The sequence below is a fragment of the Artibeus jamaicensis genome, unplaced genomic scaffold, assembly GCF_021234435.1.
Source record: "Artibeus jamaicensis isolate MK-2021 breed Jamaican fruit bat unplaced genomic scaffold, CSHL_Jam_final contig_426, whole genome shotgun sequence".
Lineage (NCBI taxonomy): Eukaryota > Metazoa > Chordata > Mammalia > Chiroptera > Phyllostomidae > Artibeus > Artibeus jamaicensis.
The window spans coordinates 2,864,580-2,887,146 of NW_026521826.1; the positions used below are offsets into that span (position 1 = coordinate 2,864,580).

At 40.1% G+C, this 22,567-nt stretch overlaps 1 protein-coding gene across 3 annotated transcripts in view; it reads right to left on the reverse strand.

The window, feature by feature from the left end:
* The window catches only part of NMT2 (N-myristoyltransferase 2), a 92,302-nt gene that overhangs the window by 40,113 nt on the left and 29,622 nt on the right, over positions 1-22,567 (reverse strand). For all 3 annotated transcript variants that reach the window (XM_053665748.1, XM_053665749.1, XM_037141285.2), the window contains 6 exons: positions 15,973-16,091; positions 15,785-15,876; positions 15,561-15,677; positions 14,747-14,917; positions 13,271-13,379; positions 5,144-5,314 (listed from right to left, as the gene is read on the reverse strand). In XM_053665748.1, the coding sequence (XP_053521723.1) occupies positions 5,144-5,314; positions 13,271-13,379; positions 14,747-14,917; positions 15,561-15,677; positions 15,785-15,876; positions 15,973-16,091 (779 nt within the window). The remainder of the gene's footprint in view (positions 1-5,143; positions 5,315-13,270; positions 13,380-14,746; positions 14,918-15,560; positions 15,678-15,784; positions 15,877-15,972; positions 16,092-22,567) is intronic.

A 22,567-nucleotide genomic window follows, 5' to 3' on the forward strand; every position in this document is an offset into this window, starting at 1 on the left:
TTCATCATCACCAAGCTATTGTTACAGGGGATATTGAGGGGACTTATTTATGAAAAAGAAAAAGATCAAAACGATGAACATTAAAAAGGCAAAAAATTCACAACTATCAACAACTGAATCTAAAAAAACCCCCAAACCAAACTAGGCAAACAACTAGAAAAGGAACAGAATCATAAGTATGAAGATTGTTTGGTGGGTTATCAGCTGGGAAGGGGAATTTGGGAAAAGGTGCAGGGGTTAAAAAGTGTAATTGGCCCTGGCTGGTGTAGCTCAGTGGATTGAGCATGGGCCTATGAAGCCAAAAGTCGCCGGTTCAATTCCCAGTCGGGGCACATGCCTGGGTTGCAGGCCAGGTCCCCATTAGGGGACATATGAGAGGCAACCACACATTGATGTTTCTCTCCCACTCTTTCTCCTTCCCTTCCCCTCTCTCTAAAAATAAATAAATAAAATATCGTGTAACTGTTAGGTACAGAATAAACCAGGGGATGTTAAAAATGGTATAGTAAGTGAAGAAGCCAAATGGCTTATTTGCATGATCCATGGACATGAACTGAGGGGTGTGCTGCTGGAGAGAAGGGTGTACCAGGTGGAGGGCTGCAAAGGAAGAAAAATTGGGACAACTGTAAAAACATAATCAATAAAATGAACTTTAAAAATAGCAGTAAGAGAAAGATGGTTAGTTACCTATAAGGGAGCTCCCATAAGACTTCCAGCTGATTTCTTAACAGAAAGATTTCAGGCCAGAAGAGACTGGTATGAAATATTCAAAGTAAAAAGGAAGGACCTACAACTAAGGCTACTTTACCCAACAGGGCTATCATTTAAAATTGAAGGGTACATAAAAAGCTCCCCAGACAAAAACAGTCTAAAGGAGTTTGTTATCACCAAACCATCATGACAAGAAATGGTAAAGAAAGAAGAGAAAGAAGAAGGAAGGAGGAAAAAAAAAGGAGAAGGGGAAGGAAAAGAAGATGAAAGAGGAAAATACTTAAAAGAATAAAATGGCAATAAATATATATCTCTCAAGATCACTTTAAATGTAAACGCCTAAATGCTCCAATGAAAAGACATAGGGCAGCTGAATGGATTAGAAAACAAGACCCATACATTTGCTGTCTACAAAAGACCCAACTCAGAAGGAAAGATATAGACAGAATAAAAGCAAAGCTAGGGTAGCAATACTTATATCTGACAAAACAGACTTTAAAACAAAGGATATAGTAAGAGACAAAGAAGGACACCTCATTATCATAAAGGGAGCAATCCAACAAGAGGATATAACACTTACAAATATTTATGCGCAAAACACAGGAGCACCTATATATGTAAAGCAAATACTGATGGACATAAAGGGAAAGGCTGACAGGAACACGGCCATAGTAGAAGATTTTTAACATCCATAAACAAATAGAAAATTTTCCAGACAGAAAATCAACAGCAGCCTTAAAATGACACACTAGACCAGATGGATTTAATTGATATCTTTGGAGCATTTCATCCCAAAGAAGCAGAATACACATACTTTTCAAGTACTCAAAGGATGTATTCTAGAATAGAGTGCATTAGGACACAAAAACAAGTCAATAAATTTAGCAAGATTGAAATCATATCAAACATCTTTGCTGACCATTATGGTATAAAACTAGAAATCAATCGCAAACAAAAATGAAAAACACACAAACACTTGAGAGCTAAATACATGTTACTAAACAATAAGTGGGTTAACAGAACAAGGAAGAAACCAAAAGATACTTTGAAACAAATAAAAATGACAACACAACAACCCCAAAATCTATGGGACACAGCAAAAGAAGTCCTTAGAGGAAAATTCGTAGCATTACAGGCCTAATTCAAGAAACAAGAAAAATCTCAAATAAACAATGCAACTATACAACTAAAGGAACCAGAAAGGGAACAAAGCCCAGGGTCAGTAGAAGAAACAAAATAATAAAGATCATAGCAGAAATAAACAAAGTTTTAAAAAAATAGTACAAAAAAATCAATGAAATCAAGAGCTGGTTCTTTGAAAGATAAACAAAATTGACAAACCTTTAACCGAATCATCATGAAAAAGAAAAAAAACAGAACCCAAATAAATAACATCAGAAATGAAAGAGAAAGAGTAACAACTGATATCACAGAAATACAAAGGTTTGTAAGAAAATACTAGGAATAATTATATGTTAACAAATAGAACAATCTGTATGAAGTAGATAAATTCCTAGAAACATACAATCTTCCAAAACTGAATCAGGAAGAGAGAGTATTTAAATAAAATACAACTCATGAAACTGAAGCAATAATCAAAGACTCCAATGAACAAAAGTCCTGGACCAGATGTCTTCACAGGAAAATTTTACCTAACATTCAAAGAGGAACCAACACCTCTCCTTAAACTATTTCAAAAAATTCAAGAGGAGGAAAGACTCCCAAGCTCATCTTATGAGGCCATCATTATTCCAATTCCAAAACCAAATACACTACAAAGAACATTACAGGCTGATACCCCTGATGAATATAGATACTAAAATTCTCCAAAAAAAATCAGCAAACTGGATCCAGCGATACATTAAAAAGATCATACACCACGATCAAGTGGGATTTATCCCTGGGATGCAAGGTTTGTACAATATCCTCAAATTAATGAATGTAATACACCACATAAACAAAATAAAGGATAAAAACCATATGCTCATATTGATAGGTGCAGAGAAAGCATTTTTAAAATCCAGCACCCATTTATGATAAAAACTTTCAGCAAAGTGGAAACAAAGGGAACATACCTAACCATGATCAAGGATATATATGGCAAACCCACAGCCAACGTCATACTCAAAGGGCAAAAGATGGATGTCCGCTTTCACCTCTCTTATTCAACATAGTACTGGAAGTCCTAGCCACAGCAATGGCTAGGGATGAGCTGAACCAGCCATTGTTCCCTGCGACTTCACCATGGGACTGGCACACCGGTCACTCAGACATGGCTGTCTGGCACATCCTGAAAGTCAATGATGCCGAGTCTTGCACTTCAGGGGAAGGACTGGCAGAATTTGTTGCCAATGATAACATCTGAGCTTACAGGTGCAAGTTAAAGTTTGGAAAAACCAGTACCCTCCACCAGGAGGTAGAGTTTGTGTTTTCTGATGATGACAATGGTGGTAATATCAATGAACGTGATTTTTTTTATTACCTAATGAAATGTCAGTCTTTGGAGACCTATGTAACTCAGTGAACCAATATTTTCTAAGTGACTGATATATGATGTTCCAAACTCACTGGTAAAAGAGTCATTCAAAAAATAAGATAGGCCTGTGGATTTTAATCTAACAGAGTATGAAAATTCATTAATATGATTTCAGATACCCACAACTATCTGAAGAGGCTATTAAAATACTCATTTCTTTTCCATACTCCAATACTCTATGTGAAGGATTTTTTTCATATACTTCAACCAAAACAATATATCACAATAGATTGACTGCAGAAGATGTGAGAACGTAGTTGTCTTCTATTAAGTTGTACATTTAAGAGATTTGCAAAAAGGTAAAACAATACCATTCTTTTAACTAATTTTGTTACTTTAGAAAATAGTTATTTTTCATATAACATATGTCATTTAGATAAAATGTAATGGGCTTATTGTTGTTATATGCTTATTAAGTAATATATATTTTCCAATTATTTTTTTTAACTGAGCTGTAATTGACACATAACATTACATTAGTTTCCTGTGAACAAAATAACTTGGTATTATGTGTACACTGTGAAATGATCACCACAGGAAGTCTACTTAACGTGCATCACCTCACAGGGTTGAGTGTTTTTCTTGTGATGAGAACTTTTAAGGTCCACTCTCTCAGCAAATTTCAAATGTACGACACAGTATTGTTAACTAAAGTCACCACGCTGTACATCACATCCCCATGGCTCCCTTATTTGATAACGGAGAGTTTACACCTTTGACCATCTTCACACACAGATCACCCCCAATCCCCACTTCTCGTCTCTGGCAACCGCCAATCTATTTTCTGTATCTATGAGGATTTTTTTGTTAAGATTCCCCATAAGTGAGATCATATGGTAGTGGCTTTGTCTAACTTACAAAATAACATTTTAAAATTTCTGTTTTAAGTTTGAATACAGTAAACATATGTAGGTATAATCCACAAAAATAAAAAGTTCTTTGGGGTCCTCAATAATGCCTAAAAGGATGATGGAGTCCTGAGATCAAAAACTTTGGGAACTGTTACTCTGGAGAAACTTACACAAGTGCATACTGATTTGTACACAAAGATATCCACTCCAGCACTGTTTCAGAAATAAAAGTTAAAAAATAAAGACTGCTCAAACGTTTTTCAGAAATGCTGTCTGAATTCACGCTGTCTGCTCCCACCATCACTGCCTCCCTCGGCCACCACCTTGCATCCAGGCACTGCCTGACGACGCTGAAAACACACCTGCAGCTCAGTTCTCACAGCTGCAGAGTGAATGGGCCTCTGCGGCAGCGTCTACCTGACCGCCTGGCTCCTTGCTCCCTTCCAGGTACTTACCAGTTTAAATTCTAACTTCTCGACTCAACCCAACTTCAACCGAAAGAGCTTCTAAGTGAAACTTAATTTGTACAACAAATTCTAAGCTTTTTAAAAAATGATTTACAAAGACTCTACTTTCAGGGATCATTTCTATAGTTCGTTAAAAAATGGTTTACAAATCACTATGTTAAACTCATCCCACCAACAATCAGGAGTGGTAAACTGTTACTTTCCTTCCTTCCTCTAAACAGGGTTAAGTAGTTGAGTCTGAGACAAAGGCAGTTCAGTTCCAGTTTTGCAAAACCAAAGGAGTATTAAACTTTGGCCTGTATCCAGACTGGATATTTTCAAAACTAAGAAAAGCAATTAATCACAGAGCAACAGAAAAGTATCATGATTTCCCATTCACAAGCAGTAGAAGTAAGCTTTTATCCAGGCATGGAAATTGTAAGAAAACTTGGTTCCAGAAGGGTGAGCAGAAATCCAGTAGAGAAGCAGTAATTCATGGAGGAAGAGGAAAGAGATGGCACTCTGATCTTTCTGAAAAAGAGACTCAATGGCACAGTCTTTTCACACTTCTCTGCACTATCATATCACCTTATCTTTACCTCCACTACAAATGTGTCAATAATGTGCTCCTTGGGGAGGAACCAGTGGGCTACTTCTTCTTCATCCATCACTGGAGCAAGATGAAACCGCTTCAGGTAACTGTTGGTTAATTCTCGAACTGCTTTGATATCTCTTGGTTCCATTGGTCTTAAGCCTGAAGTCTTTGTCACCTTGTCAGAATGAAAACAAAACAAATTGAAAGTTTAAATATGGAGGAGTAAAACATACTTTACACTAAAGTGTGGTCTGCAGACCTGGCTGGTCTGCTTGTTAGAATTGCGGACTATGGGATCTGTGCCAGACTTACCAAGTCATAATCTGCTGGTTAGCAAGATTCCCTGGTGATTCGTACACACACTGAAGTTTGAGAAGCACTGAGTTAGAATATATGCTAGACAACATGTTGTGTCTTATCTTTGTGTGCCAGGTCTTTGGTGAATATTGCCCATGACCCAGACGAAATCAAAGGAACACTCCAAGTTGATCTATATACTTAATGGCAAGAATTCTAACAGCCTACATGACAGGGCAGAGCAATCTCACATGTGTTCTGGGCACTGTGCTTTACAACCGCCTTGTCTGACATTCTGAAAGCACAATGGAAAAAGTTCACACACTTATTTCAATGGTCTGTGAAAAGGATATAGCTGTTTGTTCTCATAAGCAACAAAAGTGAAATCCTATTATCAGAATGGGAAGGCAAGTGTTTAAATAGCCAAGATTTTTCTAAAGACAAGTGGCTGGCTCCCAAGAACTGGCCCTGGCCTCTCATGCTATCTTTTAAATAAAGGTGATTGGAATAGGTATTTGAGTTCATTCTTCCAAAGCATCACAATTTTTTCATTAAGTCACAGGAATAAAATAACCTAAAGGCCAGGACATTTGGATTTGCCCAACCTCCTGTCCTGAAAAGAGTTCCAGACACCACTTAGCTCTCTAGGCACTGCCTACACACCAGCACACCAGAAGTGAGGAAACCCCCTCCATGTGCTTGTTTGTACAAACAAAATACCAAAACCTTAGAAATGCAATTTCATTTTCCCAGTTAATTTGATTTTTTAAAGAAATATTAGATACATTTAAGTGGAAACTTGTATATAAACACTGCTACTCTACCTTTTCTGTCCTAATTATTTCTAAATATATTAAAAGCTGCGTCTGAAATTAGATCATTATGATCCCTGCATACTCAAGACTAGTAGAAAATAGGTTTTCATCTTGTGTGCTAGCTCTGCTTGATGATGGCAATTGTGCTGAGGTTTCCAAGGTTCTGTGACAAAGAATGCTGACTGATTATTGACTGGTGAGGGGAAGGAGATGGGAAATATGTTCTTTGCGTCTACAGACCCAGCAGTTCTTAGTTAAGTATTTACTAAGTAAAACTCAGTTGTGACTTAAGCAATCTATAAAGACACAGTTATGCAGCCAAAATAGTTTTATGGTCTAAATTGAGAGAATCTAAGTTCTTAACATTTATAATAATAGAGAAATCATAGTTTAGCTTTTGTGGATCTCAAAGTGAAAGGATAAGAAATCTCCAGGTCTTTGTTTCCATCCTAGGCTAACCCTTCAGGCAAGCAGGGCAATACCATCCTGAGTATGTATTGAATGAATGCCTGTGTTTTGTTCCACGATCATTTATAAAGTGAGGTGAAGGCTACAGACATGGAAAAAAGTCACTGTGGGCTATGAAAAGATGCTGCTTCTGTGGCTTGACATTTATATGCAAGCCAGGCGTGAAATTGCAATTTTATTCTGTTTCTCCTGAGTCAGTTTTAGTATTGGTAGAATTTTTATACTGCATTTCATGGGAAGAGGGAACCTACGTGTTTCTAAATACTGTTAAATGTAATGAACATGAATTTTGGAATGCTACTCAGAAGACCCAAAACCATATATGTTGCATACTGGAGTCATTAAAAAAGACTGTTTTTTTGCTATGAGGATAATCTTGATAAATTTTAAATAGCTTTTCTGAATGTTAGATTTTTTTCTTTTGTTACTGGCTCTGTAACAATCAACAATATCAAGCTATTAGATTAATCAATGAAAGCAATAGGATACACAATGTGTTAATACAAAAAATTCAGAAATGGAGAAAAGTCTTGCCAACTTCCTTCTAAAGCAAAAAAAAAATATATATATATATATATATATAATTTATATTTTATATTTTTAGAGAGAAGGGAAGGGAGGGAGATAGAGGAGGAGAGAAACATTGATGTGAGAAACACTGATTGATTTGCAGCTTCCTGACCGGGAACCGAACCTGCAACCCAGGCATGTGCCCCAACCTGGAGCCGAACTGGTGAGACCCTCTGCCCCCTGGCCTCGGTGTGGGGGACGATGCCCAACAAGCCGAGCTGCACCACCCAGGACTAAAGCAAACTATTCTTCTGCAGCACAGTTCCCATGAAGTCAATACTCGTAATACTGCCCAGTCACCAAACCAATGTACTGAAAGCAGCTGTTCTCAAGCTCAAATACTAGGCTCTGAAAAGTCATCGAGTACTTCCAGGGAGCTTTGCTAATGTGCTTATAGCCATCCACACTTGTCATGTTAGAAATTAGACATTTAAAACAAAAGAATATATATATCTATATATATATTGTACTCATACACACACACACATGAACACAAATGTCACACAGCCTGTGGGAAGACTTCATAGTACATTTGTAAGGTAATGAAAGTAAAAAGTGAAAACTATGTTTTAGTATTATTGTAAAAAGTGGGGACTTCTTGCAGTGCCTGAAAGGGCCTCAGGGACTCTGAGAGCTGCTATATCAAGTCTCCGAAGGCCGCAGACACAGGCAGTGGGATGCAGAGGAGGAACACTTGGGGAAATGTGTGTTTGGGCAAACAGACAGGGAGAAAATATATAAACTTAGCAATGTACAAGCACTTTGAGTTTTTACAGAAGCATTAAAGCAGAAAAGAACAACAGACAATGCCTACTATAAAAAATATAAGGCCCTAGAAAACAAGGGACAAATATTTACTTTACTGACCGACAATGGCTTATGTATCTTGGGGCCTAAACTTGCTTCTTTTTGACACCGTGAAGTCACATACTTTTCAAAAAGTCTGCAGAAGCATGAAGTAAATTTTAAAATGTAAAACAGAGACACTCAAATTATAGCTGTTGTCTTCAGAAGGTGATGGGAAGAACCTAAAACTTAGGTAAAAATGGTAACTTTGGCATAATCTGGAGTGAAGTGGTAATGTGCTCTGAGTATTCAATAAAAAGCAAAAAAAAATTTTCCAACAACTGAGAAAAATCTTAAATTTCATAAGCAAACTCTGTATCTCGATGAGACTTACTTTCCCACAGTCCAACTAGAATGCGTTCCTCACTGGACTCCATGTATATGGAAATGTGTGTGCAATCTGTGAATAAGGTCATCAGGGAACAGAGCTCAGAGTGCACCAAAAACAGAAGCAGTGCTGTGTGTCCAACTATGTGGCATGAATGTTGCAGGGGTGTCCAGCCTTTGGCATCTCTGGGCCACACGGGAAGAAGAGGAGTTGTCTTGGGCCACACATTAAATACACAAACAGCCCTGGCTGGCGCAGCTCAGTGGATGGAGCACGGGCCTGCGAACCACACAATCGAGGTTCGATTTCCAGTGAGGGCACATGCCTGGGTTGCAGGCCAGTTCCCAGCAGGGGACTCATGAGAGGCAACCATACATTGATGTTTCTCTCCTTCTCTTCCTCTCTAAAGATAAATAAATAAAATCTAACAAACAAATAAATACACAAACACTAACAAAAACTGATGAGCAAAGAAAAGGTTTTAAGTCAATGTACAGTTTTGTGTCGGCCGCATTCACAGCCATCCCGGGCCGCATGCAGCCCACGGGCCGTGGACTGGACACCCCTGTAAGCCAAGGTTCCAGAGTGAAGATGTAAGCAATGATTACAGTTATTTATTTGATTTTAAAAAGGAGCAGCAGGACAATAAACACTAAAAAAAATCATCTACGGCCAGTAAACCTAGAATACGTCATGTGTCTTAGCAAACCTTCATAAGCAGCACAGCAGGAATGCTGGGAGATTCATCTGACTCCTGCTCTTTGTCTGATTCCAATTTTCCCACTTTTAAGAGCATTGACCAAAAATCCCCCAACTTTCTTTTGAAATGCTCAACACCAAGTTAAAAACAAACCAACGTTAGGGTTGAGAAACACATTACTCTTGGAAAAAACCCTAGTATCTTAGATAGCAGTAGCCAATGGTGTGGGCTTTGGCTGTTCTTCCTGATGTTAATTTAAACCTCTGGGTAAATGAGCCTGGTGTTTCCACATCCTCTTCTGTGAAGTGGGGAAAATGACCTGCCCATCTATGATTGTTATGAATAATAAATGAGGCCAAGGAGGCACAATGTCTAGCATGATGCTGGCCACAATAAGGGTTATCTCATATTTAGGAGTTCACAAAGAAGGTAGAAAGCAAGCACAAGAAGCAAAAACAAGAATAATGAATCATAAAATAAGACATGCACAGAGCAAAAGTTGCATCCACTGAGGTTCTTCTCTTTGTGCTTAAAGACACAAAACTGTTCTAAAAAGACTTGACTGCTAGAGATGGCATCACCCCTCTGGGCTGCCATGGGAGGAGCAGGTGGCCTGGAGGAGCCGCAGTGTCCAGCTCCTAACTCAAGAGGTTGCCGTCGGCACCTTCCAATTTTCCGGTACAGTGGGACCTCAGTTCTCGCAATTAATTTGCTCTGGAAAACTGTTCCAGAAGTGCTTTGTTTGAAAACTGAATGTCCTTTGTTTGTCACCTGAGAGATGCATGACTGGTCATACAGGTATCAGCATGAAAGGGTTGTCAGGTAGAGAACCTGGACCCGAAGTTTTGTTAGACAATGGAGGCATTTTTCTTCTGTGAACAACTTAGAAGAGAATGGAATTGTTCAAGACCCAAGATGTTTGAAGTTTGACTGTATCTGTACCTTCATCTCTTCTACTCTTTTTTATTTCTAATTTATTCTTTATCTTTCTTCCCTTCTCTATGACTTAAAAGGGGGAGGGTAACTGGAACACGCCAACGAGAGCTGTCTGGACCCTAACATTGTCCTTTCCTATCTTAGCCTGAGCTCTAATGACTGTGCAGCAAGACAGTTGCTGGGCCTGGGCCATGACGCCCGCCCAACAGGTGTGTTAAGAGTTGATGGCAGAAGCAAAGGAATCTAACAAGCAAAACCTGGGATCTGGGGCCTGCATCCCAAGACCTCCACTTATGAATGACAGGCCCCACCTAAGTGTCAAATTCACAAGCATTAGTCTTTTCATATGAAAAATTAGGATAAGAAGTGCCAAATTCAAAAGGTTATTTTAAGAACATACTGAATAACATGTGTGGGAGTACTTTATAAACTTTAGTTCATTGGGGAAATAAAAACCAATGCCTGACCAGTGCCTTATTACCAACTGTTACCTCCCTGGACTGGTTCTTGTACAAAAACATAAAGGTTGATGGATACGGTCAAGCCAAAAATACTTTTAGCAGCTCTGATTCTAATTATCCTGAATAAACCAGTGATAAGTACTAAAACTCCTTATTCTTCATTCCATTTTGGGCAAGGTACATGTAAGTGGATACTTTCCTTAGCTACGGGCTAGACTGCCTTAGGTTCAACATGGTAAAACCTGGGGAGGCCAAATCAGAACAGCACTGGGCTCTAGTGAGGAAGGCAGGCATGCTTGAAGTTTCTAATTCAACTCACAGAAAGCAAAGCAGCTAACAACTGGTAAGGAAGACACTGAGAATAAACAGTGCCTACACAGGGCGTATTTCATCTCAGCGGTGCTGTGCCCTGTTTTTCTCACTGCCGTTTGTGCCCCTGTGACTCTGTCCCTCTTGACTGCTCTGGGTCTTGGCCATTAGCAGAAATTGTTTCTGGCTTCGACAGAACCCATACCTAATGACTGGCATGATGACAGTGTGACCTCTCTGAACATTTTCCTATTTTTTCATTTCAGAGCCCTGCCTTGAGAGGACTGCTGCTTCTTCCCCAGATTGTGTGGAGGCTCCTTCTTCATATCACTGCACTTTCTATATTACCATCTGCTCTGCTCTACGTTCCCCCTCCCTCCCTGGCCTCCCAGAGGGGCAGGGAGCTGATCAGTTTGAGCCCCCACTTCTGCAACAACAGCTAAGACAGAAGGGAAGAACGTTCCTACCGTTCCATTGGCCAGGTGGCGAAGCCCAAGAATGATGACCCCAGCACCTCCAACATCTGTTTCCTTCCCCTCCACTTCTCTCCTTATTAAATTCTGTCTCCAGTCAGACATAAGGTGATTCTCATTTATTATCAGAAAAACACCTCAATTCATGTAGCTACTGATTACACTCATTTGACAAACATACAACTGGCCAAAAGACAAAAGGAGCTGGAGTGTGCTGCACCCAGAACGGCCACAGGTGGGGCTGCCACCGCGTTCGAGAGGAGCATGGCTCCATTCTACCTGTCTCCCTCAACCAAGCTGAAGTGTGTACTAAGACTATGTTGTAAATATCCTCCAAGTAAAATAATTCTGAAGCAACCAAAACTCCAAATATCTCCTCTGTGGTGGACACACTCTAAGCTGGCCCCCAGTGAGGTCCACCTCCTTGTGACCCACTCTTCCAAATGAGGGTGGGACCCGTGACTTGTATGTAACTGATGAGATATGGTGACTGGACGTCACTTTCGTGAATTGGGAATAAGGTTCTAACGTCTCTCTTGCCAGGAGATTCTCTCTAGGACTCTCTCCTCATCGGCTTTGATGAAGCAAGCTGCCATGTTGTAAGCAGCCCCACGGAGAATCCCGTGTGGTGAAGAACTGAGGTCGGCTTCGCCTGACAGCCCAGAAGGAACTGAGGCCCTCAGTCCAGCTGCCCACAAGGAACTCAAACCTGACAATGGCCATGTGCACTTGGCAGTGGATCCATCCCTGTCAAGTTTGCAGATGAGACATGGCTGACACCTTGATGGCAGCTTCACGAGAGACCCTGAATCAGAGGCCTCGGCTAAGCTGTGCCTTCATTCTTGACAGATAGAATCTGGGAGACGGTGAATGTGTCATTTTAAACTGCTACATTTGCAATCACTTGTTACAGAGCAATAGATAACTAATACACTATCCAAACCAAGAATGGTAAACACATTTAAATTTTCACAATAGAATACTACTCTGCAATAAAAAAGAATGAATAACAAAGTAAAAAATATCTTCCTATTTACAACAACATGGATGGACCTAGAGAGTATTACACTAAGTGAAATAAGTCTGAGAAAGACAAATGTCATATGATTTCACTTATATGTGGAGTCTACAAACAAAAACAAATGGAAAAACAAAACAGAAACAGACCCACAGATACAGAGAACAGGCTGATGGTTGCCAAAGGGGACGGTGTTGAGGGAATGGGTAAAATAAAAAATATTTTTTTAAATGATAGAAACAAATGCATTTTCCCCTATTAAAACAGAGACAATTTTTTATATTGGGAATTTGCTACTTTAAAAAGGTGGTAACTTGGATTGAGCGCGGGCCTGCGAACCAGACAATTGAAGTTCGATTCCCAGTCAGGGCACATGCCTGGGTTGCAGACCAGTTCCCTGCAGGCCAGTTCCCAGCAGGGGACGCACGAAAGGCAACCATACATTGAAGTTTCTCTCCCTCTCTCCTTCCCTTCCCCTCTAAAGATAAATAAATAAAATATTTTTTTAAAAAGGTGATAACTTATTAAGACCTTATTTCCTCTCCCAGGTCTCTCCTCTAAACTTTACGCCTTAGTTCTATTGAGTTAAGATTTCATCAGAAGCCTGAAACTTTTCTTCCCTCTTCCTTAACAGACCATAAATACTCAAAATTCCAAAACTTATGTGTCTTGAGATCAAGCCCAAGCAACCCAAACTGAAGAACTTAAAAAGTCTTCAAAACAAACAAACTGGTATTTCCCAGTGAACTCCCTTACTTCTCCGAGCCCCTCAGTTCTATGCAGACCTTGCAGCTACCCAGTCATATCTTTAGACACATAAGTCAGTTTTTAAGACCCCTGCAAGTAATTCTTTTCTACATTAAAAGCTTCAGTTGTTAGTCTTGAAAAACTGAAAATCATTTTTACTTACATCTGGAAGTCTGTACAGCTTCATTGTTCTCTGTAAAGTCATGTTTCTACTCAAGTGAGAAAATTTCACTTCTACCAATTTTCTGGGGTTTAGCGATCGATGCCAGTATCTGGAATACAATAAAGGTTTGAAAATCAAACTGATTTCTAACTCTCCAAATCTTTACTCTGTCTTAGCTCAGCTGTGGTAGGACATTTAATGAACACTTACATTGTGTCTGGCCCATTGCTGGATGCTGGCTGGCTCTCTTCCAATGCAGTTATTTTATAAGGCCTTTTTACCTCTACAATATATCCTACATTCCTAATTATGTTTCTTTGCAGTTTGTGATCTTTCATCTTTCAGTAAAGAGGTATCTTAAAATTATAAGTCATAGTAATAATAAGCAACTTGCAAGTATTTAATAACCATTGCTGATTCTACAGAAAGCAAACCAAAAAGTTTAAAAACCTGAAAGTAGCCCTGGCCAGTGTGGCTCAGTTGGTTGAAGCATCATCTCATAAACCAAAAGGTCCTGGATTTGATTCCCAGTCAGGGCACATACCTCGGTCGGTCCCCGGTCAGGGCATGTATGAGAGGCAATGGATGTTTCTCTGCCGCTCTGCTGCCCTTCGCCCCTCTCTAAAATCAGTAAGCATGTCCTCAGGTGAGGGAAAAAACCCAAACATAAAAATATTCTCCCTAAAGTAGTAGCCTTCATGTTTATAACACAAACCCCCAAAAAACAGCTTTTTGAGAAACTAGCTTGAATTTCTTAAGTGACTCTAATTTATGTACTGTGATGAATGATTTCTATTAATATGTACTTGTGAAATTTTATTTACTATTTATTAATAATTTAATAGGACATAGTAATTTTACAGATTTATTTTTAATACTATGTCTACCTGATGTTTCATTTTACTTGAATCAATAAAAACAGTGGAGGGAGAGAAACTCTGATTCCTCAGAAATAGATTATCCAAGTGACAACCTGATAAACAACTTTCTCACTGGCTTAACCTTTGAAAGCTTGATAAGAGCAGAGAGAGTCATAAAAACAGAGCTTAAGCCTCTTGAACAAGCATGTCTGGGCTTTTCAACTGATGTTTATCAAACTTTTGGAATAGCACCGTAGAGCTCGGTATAAGACTGAGTGTTTAGAGAAGTGGAAAATGGTACCACTCTGGATATCTCCACCTCACGATGCCCTGGGTTTCCCCGAGGTGGAGACAGCACTGGTCTTGCACAGGGAGGACACTGCAATGCAGCTCCAGACCACTGGGGTACAAGTGGCTGCATGGCGCTGAAAAGACTGGGCTCACTGGTTCTTGCTTCTAGTCCCCATCTCTGCTACCAGCCAACTACATGACCACGGGTAAGCCAAAATCCCTCTGGCCAACATGTGAGGAGAATAATATTGTACTTCTAGCAACAGGGCAGGGAGGCTCAATGCTTAGGTGCAGGTAAGATGCAAGGTAAGGGTGTTGCTATTACCTGCATGTGGCCACTGGCTTAGGGAGAACCACACCAGCGGTATAAACAGCCTGGAAAATTCCTTCCAGGTTCACTCTTCTAGTTATTTCTCGAATTAACACTGGGGCAACCCGTTTGGATCTCAATTTCTTATGAACACAAAGAAAGTTGATTTCAACCATCTTCTTCACACTAAGAAATAAAGATGTCAAAAATCAGAGCAAATATAAGATGAAAACATCTTTAAATATAAAACAATACACATAAAATTTCAAAGAATAAGAAACTGAAAGTCCTCCTTAAATATAATATTTAAGAAAAGTATTAAGAAAAACATTCTATCATGTAGACATTTCACAAGTTCAGATCAATACACTATTTCCCATACACGTCTGACGAAATGATTATAACTCTAGATCACGGAGATACAATGTCCCTTTTCCCCCCAGAAATAAATCTGAAGCACCTATTTATAACTTTATTTATTCTGCTATACACACATATGCATGTATATATAATGTGTGAATATATACACAAAACATATCTGTGTGTGTGCATGTATGAGACTAAGAGACACAGGAAAAAAGAGAGAGTTGTCTTTTTTTGTTGTTCACAGGCCAATGTTTTTAAAAACTAATGAACTTTATTTCTTGGAGCAGTTTTAAGTTCACAGCAAAACCAGGCGAATGCACAGAGTTCCCATTTGCCTGTGGCGCCCCCCCCACTCTCTCTCTCTAGCAACAGCCCGCAGGAAGTACTTTTAAAAACCTATTATAATGACAATTCTTGAAAAAGCAACACACCAAAACTGACATGGGCGAGCTTTAATACGTACCTGTCATAAATCCGAATGTTGGCTGGAATGGCACTTATGAATCCTACCAGTTTTTTGTTTGAAGACACTCTGACTCCACAGTGCCACTGCAAAAGCCAGCCCGGGGGACGCAGAGCCCTGAAGGCAAGGAAAACAGGTGCCAGTTAGCGCCCTGGAACACAGCGACAGACGGGGCCATGCCAACCCCCACACTCTGCGGCTCTCCTGGCCCGCCCCAGACTCACCACAGCAGGAACTCCGGCGAATAGTCAAAGCGGAACATGTTGTCGTCATCCTCCACGTAATTCTCGTTTAACAAGGTGTACAACTCCTTGAGCTACAAGACCAAAAGGGCGTCCTGTCTATGGTGCTCAGAACCAACTCAGAAGCAATCCGCATGAACGCGGGTGTTGAATTTAAGACTTTTACTCACCACTTCCGCATTACCCAGATCTAAAGTGTCCCACATAAAACCCTGTGGCAAGGAATATGGTTCTTGACGCACGTTGTCTTTATCTGCTTCAATTGCACCATGAGACGTTATCACTTCATCTGCAGAGAAAGAGAAAAGGCAAAAAGAGGATATTCAGTTACAAAGCACTCCGACAACCCAAAATGGTCCATTACATACAACATAATCATATTTGGGGTCCACGGGTTTAATATAATCTTTAAACAATTCCTCACACCACAGTTCACACCTAGTCTTTAAAAATAGACTATTATTTCAGCTACCCGTAGAGTGAAAAAGGGTCGCTAGGTAGTGGTGGAGAGTAACTGCTACTTTCACCACTAAAAGGAGAAATACTCTGTCATGCAGTGACGAAGTGTATCGTGAATTGGTAGTGGTTTCCCAGTCTCAACCCTGAAATTACAGCACCATGGGAGACAATACAAGTCTGACAACAGACTTAGAGATGCTCCCTTTGTATTCTGCACTTCAACAAGCCAGGGGTGGGGGGTGAAAGGGGAGCTGGGGAGGAGGGCTGCAGGGATCTCTGACCCCTTCCAGCAAAATAAAAAATTTTAGTTTTGCTCATTCCCTCCACCCCTTAACCCCGCCCCCTGCCCGCTAGCTGTCACCTGATCTCCATCTATAAGCCTGTCTCCATTTTCCTCGTTAGACAGTTTGGAGAAAAAACACTCATGGACATGGACCACAGAGTGGTCCCTGCTGGGGGAAGTGGGGCACAGGGGGACTAGATGGTAATGAAAAAATGAAATAAAGATTAAATAAAAAAATATAAAACAGACACTATCTAAACTGAAGATGAGGCTTATCCATTAGGACTAAGATACTTTAAAATTAAACTACCTATTATTCCCTAGATGCATCTTCCCAGAAGCTGCTAATCTTTGCTACCATAATATTGTGACAAACTAGCAGTCATAAAGGCAAAGTTTAAAAAAATAAAACTGGAGAGTATAACTATGAGTGTGTGTTTACACAGTGAACCATGGATTCATGACCAAACATACTAAATTAGGAATTAAGTCTAAAATGTGTTGAACTATTCTAGAAACATAATAAACAATGAACCAAGAATATAGCTGAATAATCTGACACTATAATATGAAACCTTAAAAGTTCTATAACCTTATTTTTTAAAGATACTCAAAATATTCTATTTAACACTGAGTTTTCTTTCTAAAGAAAACAGGAGGCTCAAATATATGATACTCTCAGAAGTCAAGAACTATTGGTGCAAAATAAATGCCAAATTGTTGGCTAGTCAAATAACAAGTACCACTCATAGATTTTTAAAACTCATTCCTGCATTACTTTTAGCAATGGTACATGCAGAAATTACAAGGTGAACTAGAGGAATCATAAATTATATTTGGCCACAAAAACACAATTAAATAGTTGTGATCAAGGACTGAAAACATAATTATAGTTCAATACCAGAAACAAAAAAAGGTCCCACAATAAAAATTAAATTGTCTCTCCACCTGGATTGCTGGCAGAGGAGTTCAAGTCATCAACGTCTCTAGCAATTTTCCACAAAGGTGCACTTTTTCAATTTCTTCTCTGCAGCTTCCCAGTGTGGCTGGGATAAAACCCAGACACACCCGCTCTACCCAGCTCCCCAGGCTTAGCCACACTGACCGCCCTCAGGCTGGCCCCAGCTCAGGGTTGTGGCGAGGCCCTCCCCATGCTCATCAAGGGGCTGGCCACTTGAGTTTTTTTCAGGTACAAGCTTCCATGTATCTTGCCCTGACTAAAGCTTTTTCCTACCTAGAGAACATCCTCTCCTCCAACCCCTACCTGGCCACCACTATCCTACTTTCAGACCAGTTTCACCAGTACGTACCTCAGCATCTGGCACTTAATAACAGACACTCAACAAATCTCTCCTAAATATAACTCAGACAAGGAAAATGAAGGAAACCCTGCCATGTGCATAGCATGGCTGGACCATGAGGGCACTATCCTAAGTGAGATTAGTTGCACAGAGAAAGACAAATATATGATCTCATATGAGGAATCTTAAAAAAAAAAACAGAAAGAAAAAAAAGATGGAGAAAATAGATGGCTCTGGTGGCCATCAGAGGCAGGAGGTGGAGGGTAGGGAAGTGGGTGAAGGAAGTCAAAAGGTACAAACTTTTGGTTATGGTAAGTAAGTCCCGTAACGTACAGCATGGTCACTATCATTAATAAAACTGTATTGCATATTTGAAAGTTGCTAGACAATAAATTTTAAAAGTTCTCATCACGAAAAAATTCTGTAACTGTGGTGACAGATGTTAACTAGACTTACTATGGTGATCATTTTGCAATATAGACACATATTGGAACATTATGTTATAAAACTGGAACTAACATAATGTTGTATGTCATTTGTACAGATAATAAAACAAACAAAAAAATAAAACCAGGAGGAGGGGGAGCCCTGGTCTCTGCTGATTACAAACAACCCTCAGGTTCTTACCATCACAGACCTTTTGATAGATGGAAATCATGGTGTTTGTACCAGCTCCAAGGGGTTTCCTTTTCTCTTCTTTCTAAACCCTGACTTTGTTTCATTCACCTTATCTCCACTCTACTAGCTCATCTCCATAGGAATGCCTTAGGCTTCCTTAAGTCGACCCAAGTGGCAGATTCCCAGCTGCTCCCTTAGACTCCCTTCAGACCTTTGCTTAGGGCTTCCCCATCCACAGGGGACTGTCCCATTCAAGCAGCTGCAAAGAGCTGATTGTGTTTAGACTGAACTGGGACATAGCTCTGAGAGAAACAGTCTCCCTGACTTTCACACATTCTCCCCTACCTCAGGCTCCCTCTTCAGTACCAGGGGTTCTAGGAACAAGAGAACCCTGCGAGGATTTAGGGGAGCGGACCCAGGCTACCTTCCCAAAGAGGTGTACTGGGGTTAGGGGCCCTGCAGATGGCTTTCTTCTCCCCAAGGCAGTGACCTAAAAGCTACCAACAGCTTGCCAAGCAGCATTCAGCCAAACCCATACATTCAGATCAATAAAACACATCCTTTTAGCTAACAGTCACTCAATTCAATGTCATTTAAAATCCTGTAAATTCATTTCAAGAGAGTCTTCCTCCATTACCATATACACTTCTAGAGCCTCAAAGAAAAGGGAAGGAAGAAAATTTCCTTCCTTCACACTCTGAAACTATTCTTTTTAAGCTGCTTGCGGTGGGCATGGGTGGGAGACAAATGGTAACTTCAAAAAACTTTGCAAACCATTATTTGAAGGCACAGAGAAGAATTCTTCCCTAATTCATAGAATAAAACAGATCATTTGTACATAACTGGGCAATTAAGAATTTTAGATGGCAATTAATCATTTATATTACACGGATTCTGGAACCCAAACCAACCAGAAAGAAAAAAATAGAAATAACTGAGACTCCTGGTCAAGGTGGTAGCATAGATAAACACAGCTCACCTCCTCACACAACCACATCAAAATTATAACTAAATTATAGAACTACCATTATTCAGAAGTGGCAGAAACTGAGATGAATGGAAGTCTGACAACTACAGAAGTAAGGAGACCACAACCATCCAGACGGGTAGGAGGGGCTGAGATGCAGAACAGGCTGGTCCCACATATGCATGTGGTGGATAAAAATTTGGGAGGGATATCTTAAGAGTCAGGAGTCCCAGCCCCACACCAGACACCCCAGGCCAGGGTTTGAGTGTCAGGGAGATAAGTCCCCATAACTTCTGGCGGCAAAAACTAGTAGAGATGGAGTTGGTGGTAGAAACTTCTGGAGCTTTAAGCAGTTCCTCTTAAAAGAACCCACACATGAACTTACTCGGACTCTTTCCCTCTGAGCTCCAGCACTGGGGTAGCAGCTTAAAAGGCACCAGCACCAGTGGCAGACAGGGAGGAACTGAAGTGTCTGGCATCAAGGAGACAGCTGGGGGACAGCTTTCTTCCAGACAGAAAGGTAGGAAGAACCAGAGCCAGCAGGTAGGTACCATATCTGAGACTCCACCAACCTGATTAACACTGCCCAACCCTGGAGATCCCCTGAGACTCTGTCCCACCCAACTTACAGCTGGTAACAGAATCTTTTCCATATGAATGGCTAGTCTTGGCTTAACTACACAACTTCCTAAATCCTCTCAAATAAGCAACAGCTGGCCTCAGTGAGCCCAGATCCCCCAGCTCCTGTACTTCTTGCTAAGTGGCCCCAGGCACAGCACTAGCAGCAGTCAACCTACATTCATAGTTTGGCTTCGCATGGGAATCTCCAAGCACAGCACAAGTAGCAGCCATCCCAGATTGCTTAATTATAGCTCAAGCAGGGTGCCCCAGGCAAAACACAGGTGGGGGATGACCTTGGCCTATACCACCTGGGAAACCCTAGGACTTGTGCACCCAGCAGCCAGCCACAGACCATGTCAAGCACCACCACCCTGCCCCTACACAGCTGATCCTCCACAAAGAGCGGAGATTGGTAGTCGGTGGTCACAGCCAATCTTTGCAGCTGAATGGCCTGGCTAAGTCCCTCCCATTGATCTGCCAGCAGCAACCAAGACTTAACTACAAGAGAAGGGTGTATTCAGCCCACATGAAGGGCACTCCCTGAGTACCCAACTTAGGTGATAGGGGAGGCCGTGCCACTGGACCACACTACTGAACCACATAAGGCCACACTACCAAGACAGGGAGTCACAGTAGCTCTACCTAATACACAGAAACAAACACAGGGAGACTGACAAAACAAGAAGACAAAAAAACATGGCCCAAATGAAAGAACAGATCAAAACTCCAGAAAAAGAATTAAACAAAATGGTGATAAGCAATCTATCATATGCAGAGCTCAAAACATTGGTTATAAGGATGCTCAAGGAACTTAGTAAGGACCTTGAAAGCATAAAAAAGAGCCAGTCAGAATCCAAGCATACACTAATTGAAATAAAGAACAATTTACAAGGAAACAGAGTGGATGAAGCTGAGAATCAGATCAATGATTCGGAACACAATGAAGCAAAATACAACAAATCAGAACAAGAAGAAGAAGAAAAAAGATTCCAAAAAACAAGGTTAGTATAAGCAGCCTCTGGGACAACTTCAAGAGGTCCAACATTTGCATCACAGGAATACCAGAGAAGAAGAGAAAAAGCAAGAAACTGGAAATCTATTTGAAAAAATAATGAAACGAAACTTCCCTAATTTGTTGAAGGAAACAGACATGCAAGTCCAAGGAACACAGAGAGCCCCACACAAGATGGATGCAAAGAGGCCACTCCGAGACACATCATAATTAAAATGACAAAGGTTAAAGATAAAGAGAGAATCTTAAAAGCAGCAAGAGAAAAGCAGCTAATTACCTACAAAGAAGTTCCCATAAGACTGTCAGCTGATTTCTCAAAAGAAACTTTGCAGGCTAGAAGGGATTGGCAAAAAATATTCAAAGTCATGAAAAGCCTGGACCTATAGCCAAGATTGCTCTACCCAACGAAGCTATCATTTAGAATCAAAGGGCAGATAAGGAGCTTTCCAGATAAGAAAAAACTAAAGGAGTTCATCATCACCAAACCATTATTATATGAAATGTTAAAGGGACTTATTTAAGAAAAGAAGATCAAAACAATGAAAAACAAAATAGCAATAAATATACATCATCAACAATTGAATCTGAAAAACAAACTAAGCAAACAAGAAGAACAGAGACAGAATCACAGATAGAGAACATTTTGATGGTTGCCAGATGGGAGGTAAGTACAAGAAAATGGGTGAAGAGGTAAGGGAATGAAGAAGTACAAATAGGTAGTTACAGAACAGTCCTATATAAAGTACAGTGTAAGAAATAAAGTAGCCAAAGAACTTATATGACCCATGGACATGAACAGTGGTGTGGTGATTGCCTGAGGGAGTGGGGGATGCTGGATGGAGGGGGACCAAGGGGGAAAAATTGGAACAAGTGTGACAGAATAATCAATAAAATACAATAACATTTTTTTAAAAGTAGAAATAATTATATAATGAGATATCATTGTTTAAAAATAAAGCAAAGCAGCAGATTTAGCTTTAATATATTTATAAACATTTATGTGGCATTCATATCATCCTTTTTTTTTTTTGCATAATGTGAAAGGGGAACAATTAAATGGCATTTATTGAAACTGAAGCAGTAAAAGTCTAAGTGAAATGTCCCAGGGTAGGCAAAGTGCTGAGGAAAGAGGCCTATTATAAAGGTTCTTTCCTAACCCAAAGTCCTTCATGAGGTGCCCAATTCTCTTGTTATAATGGAATACTATCACACTGGTTATAGTCAACACCACTAGTGAGTGTTTAGGGTCTTGGTGTTAAATTGTGCAAAATTTTCCATTTTGGTAAGATTTCATAGGTCAAATTTTCTGTCTTTGAGAATAACCGAGATGTGAGACTGCTAAAAATTCATGTATAGGAAAAACAGCTCCATGAAGCTCAGAATAAAAAAAACAGGGTGTGGGGGAGATGCCTTCTTTTATAGGTTTTTTAAAGATGCTAATGCTTCAAGTAAGAGAAAACTGGATTTTTTTATAGGGGTAGAAATTGGATTAAAATTGCTCTTA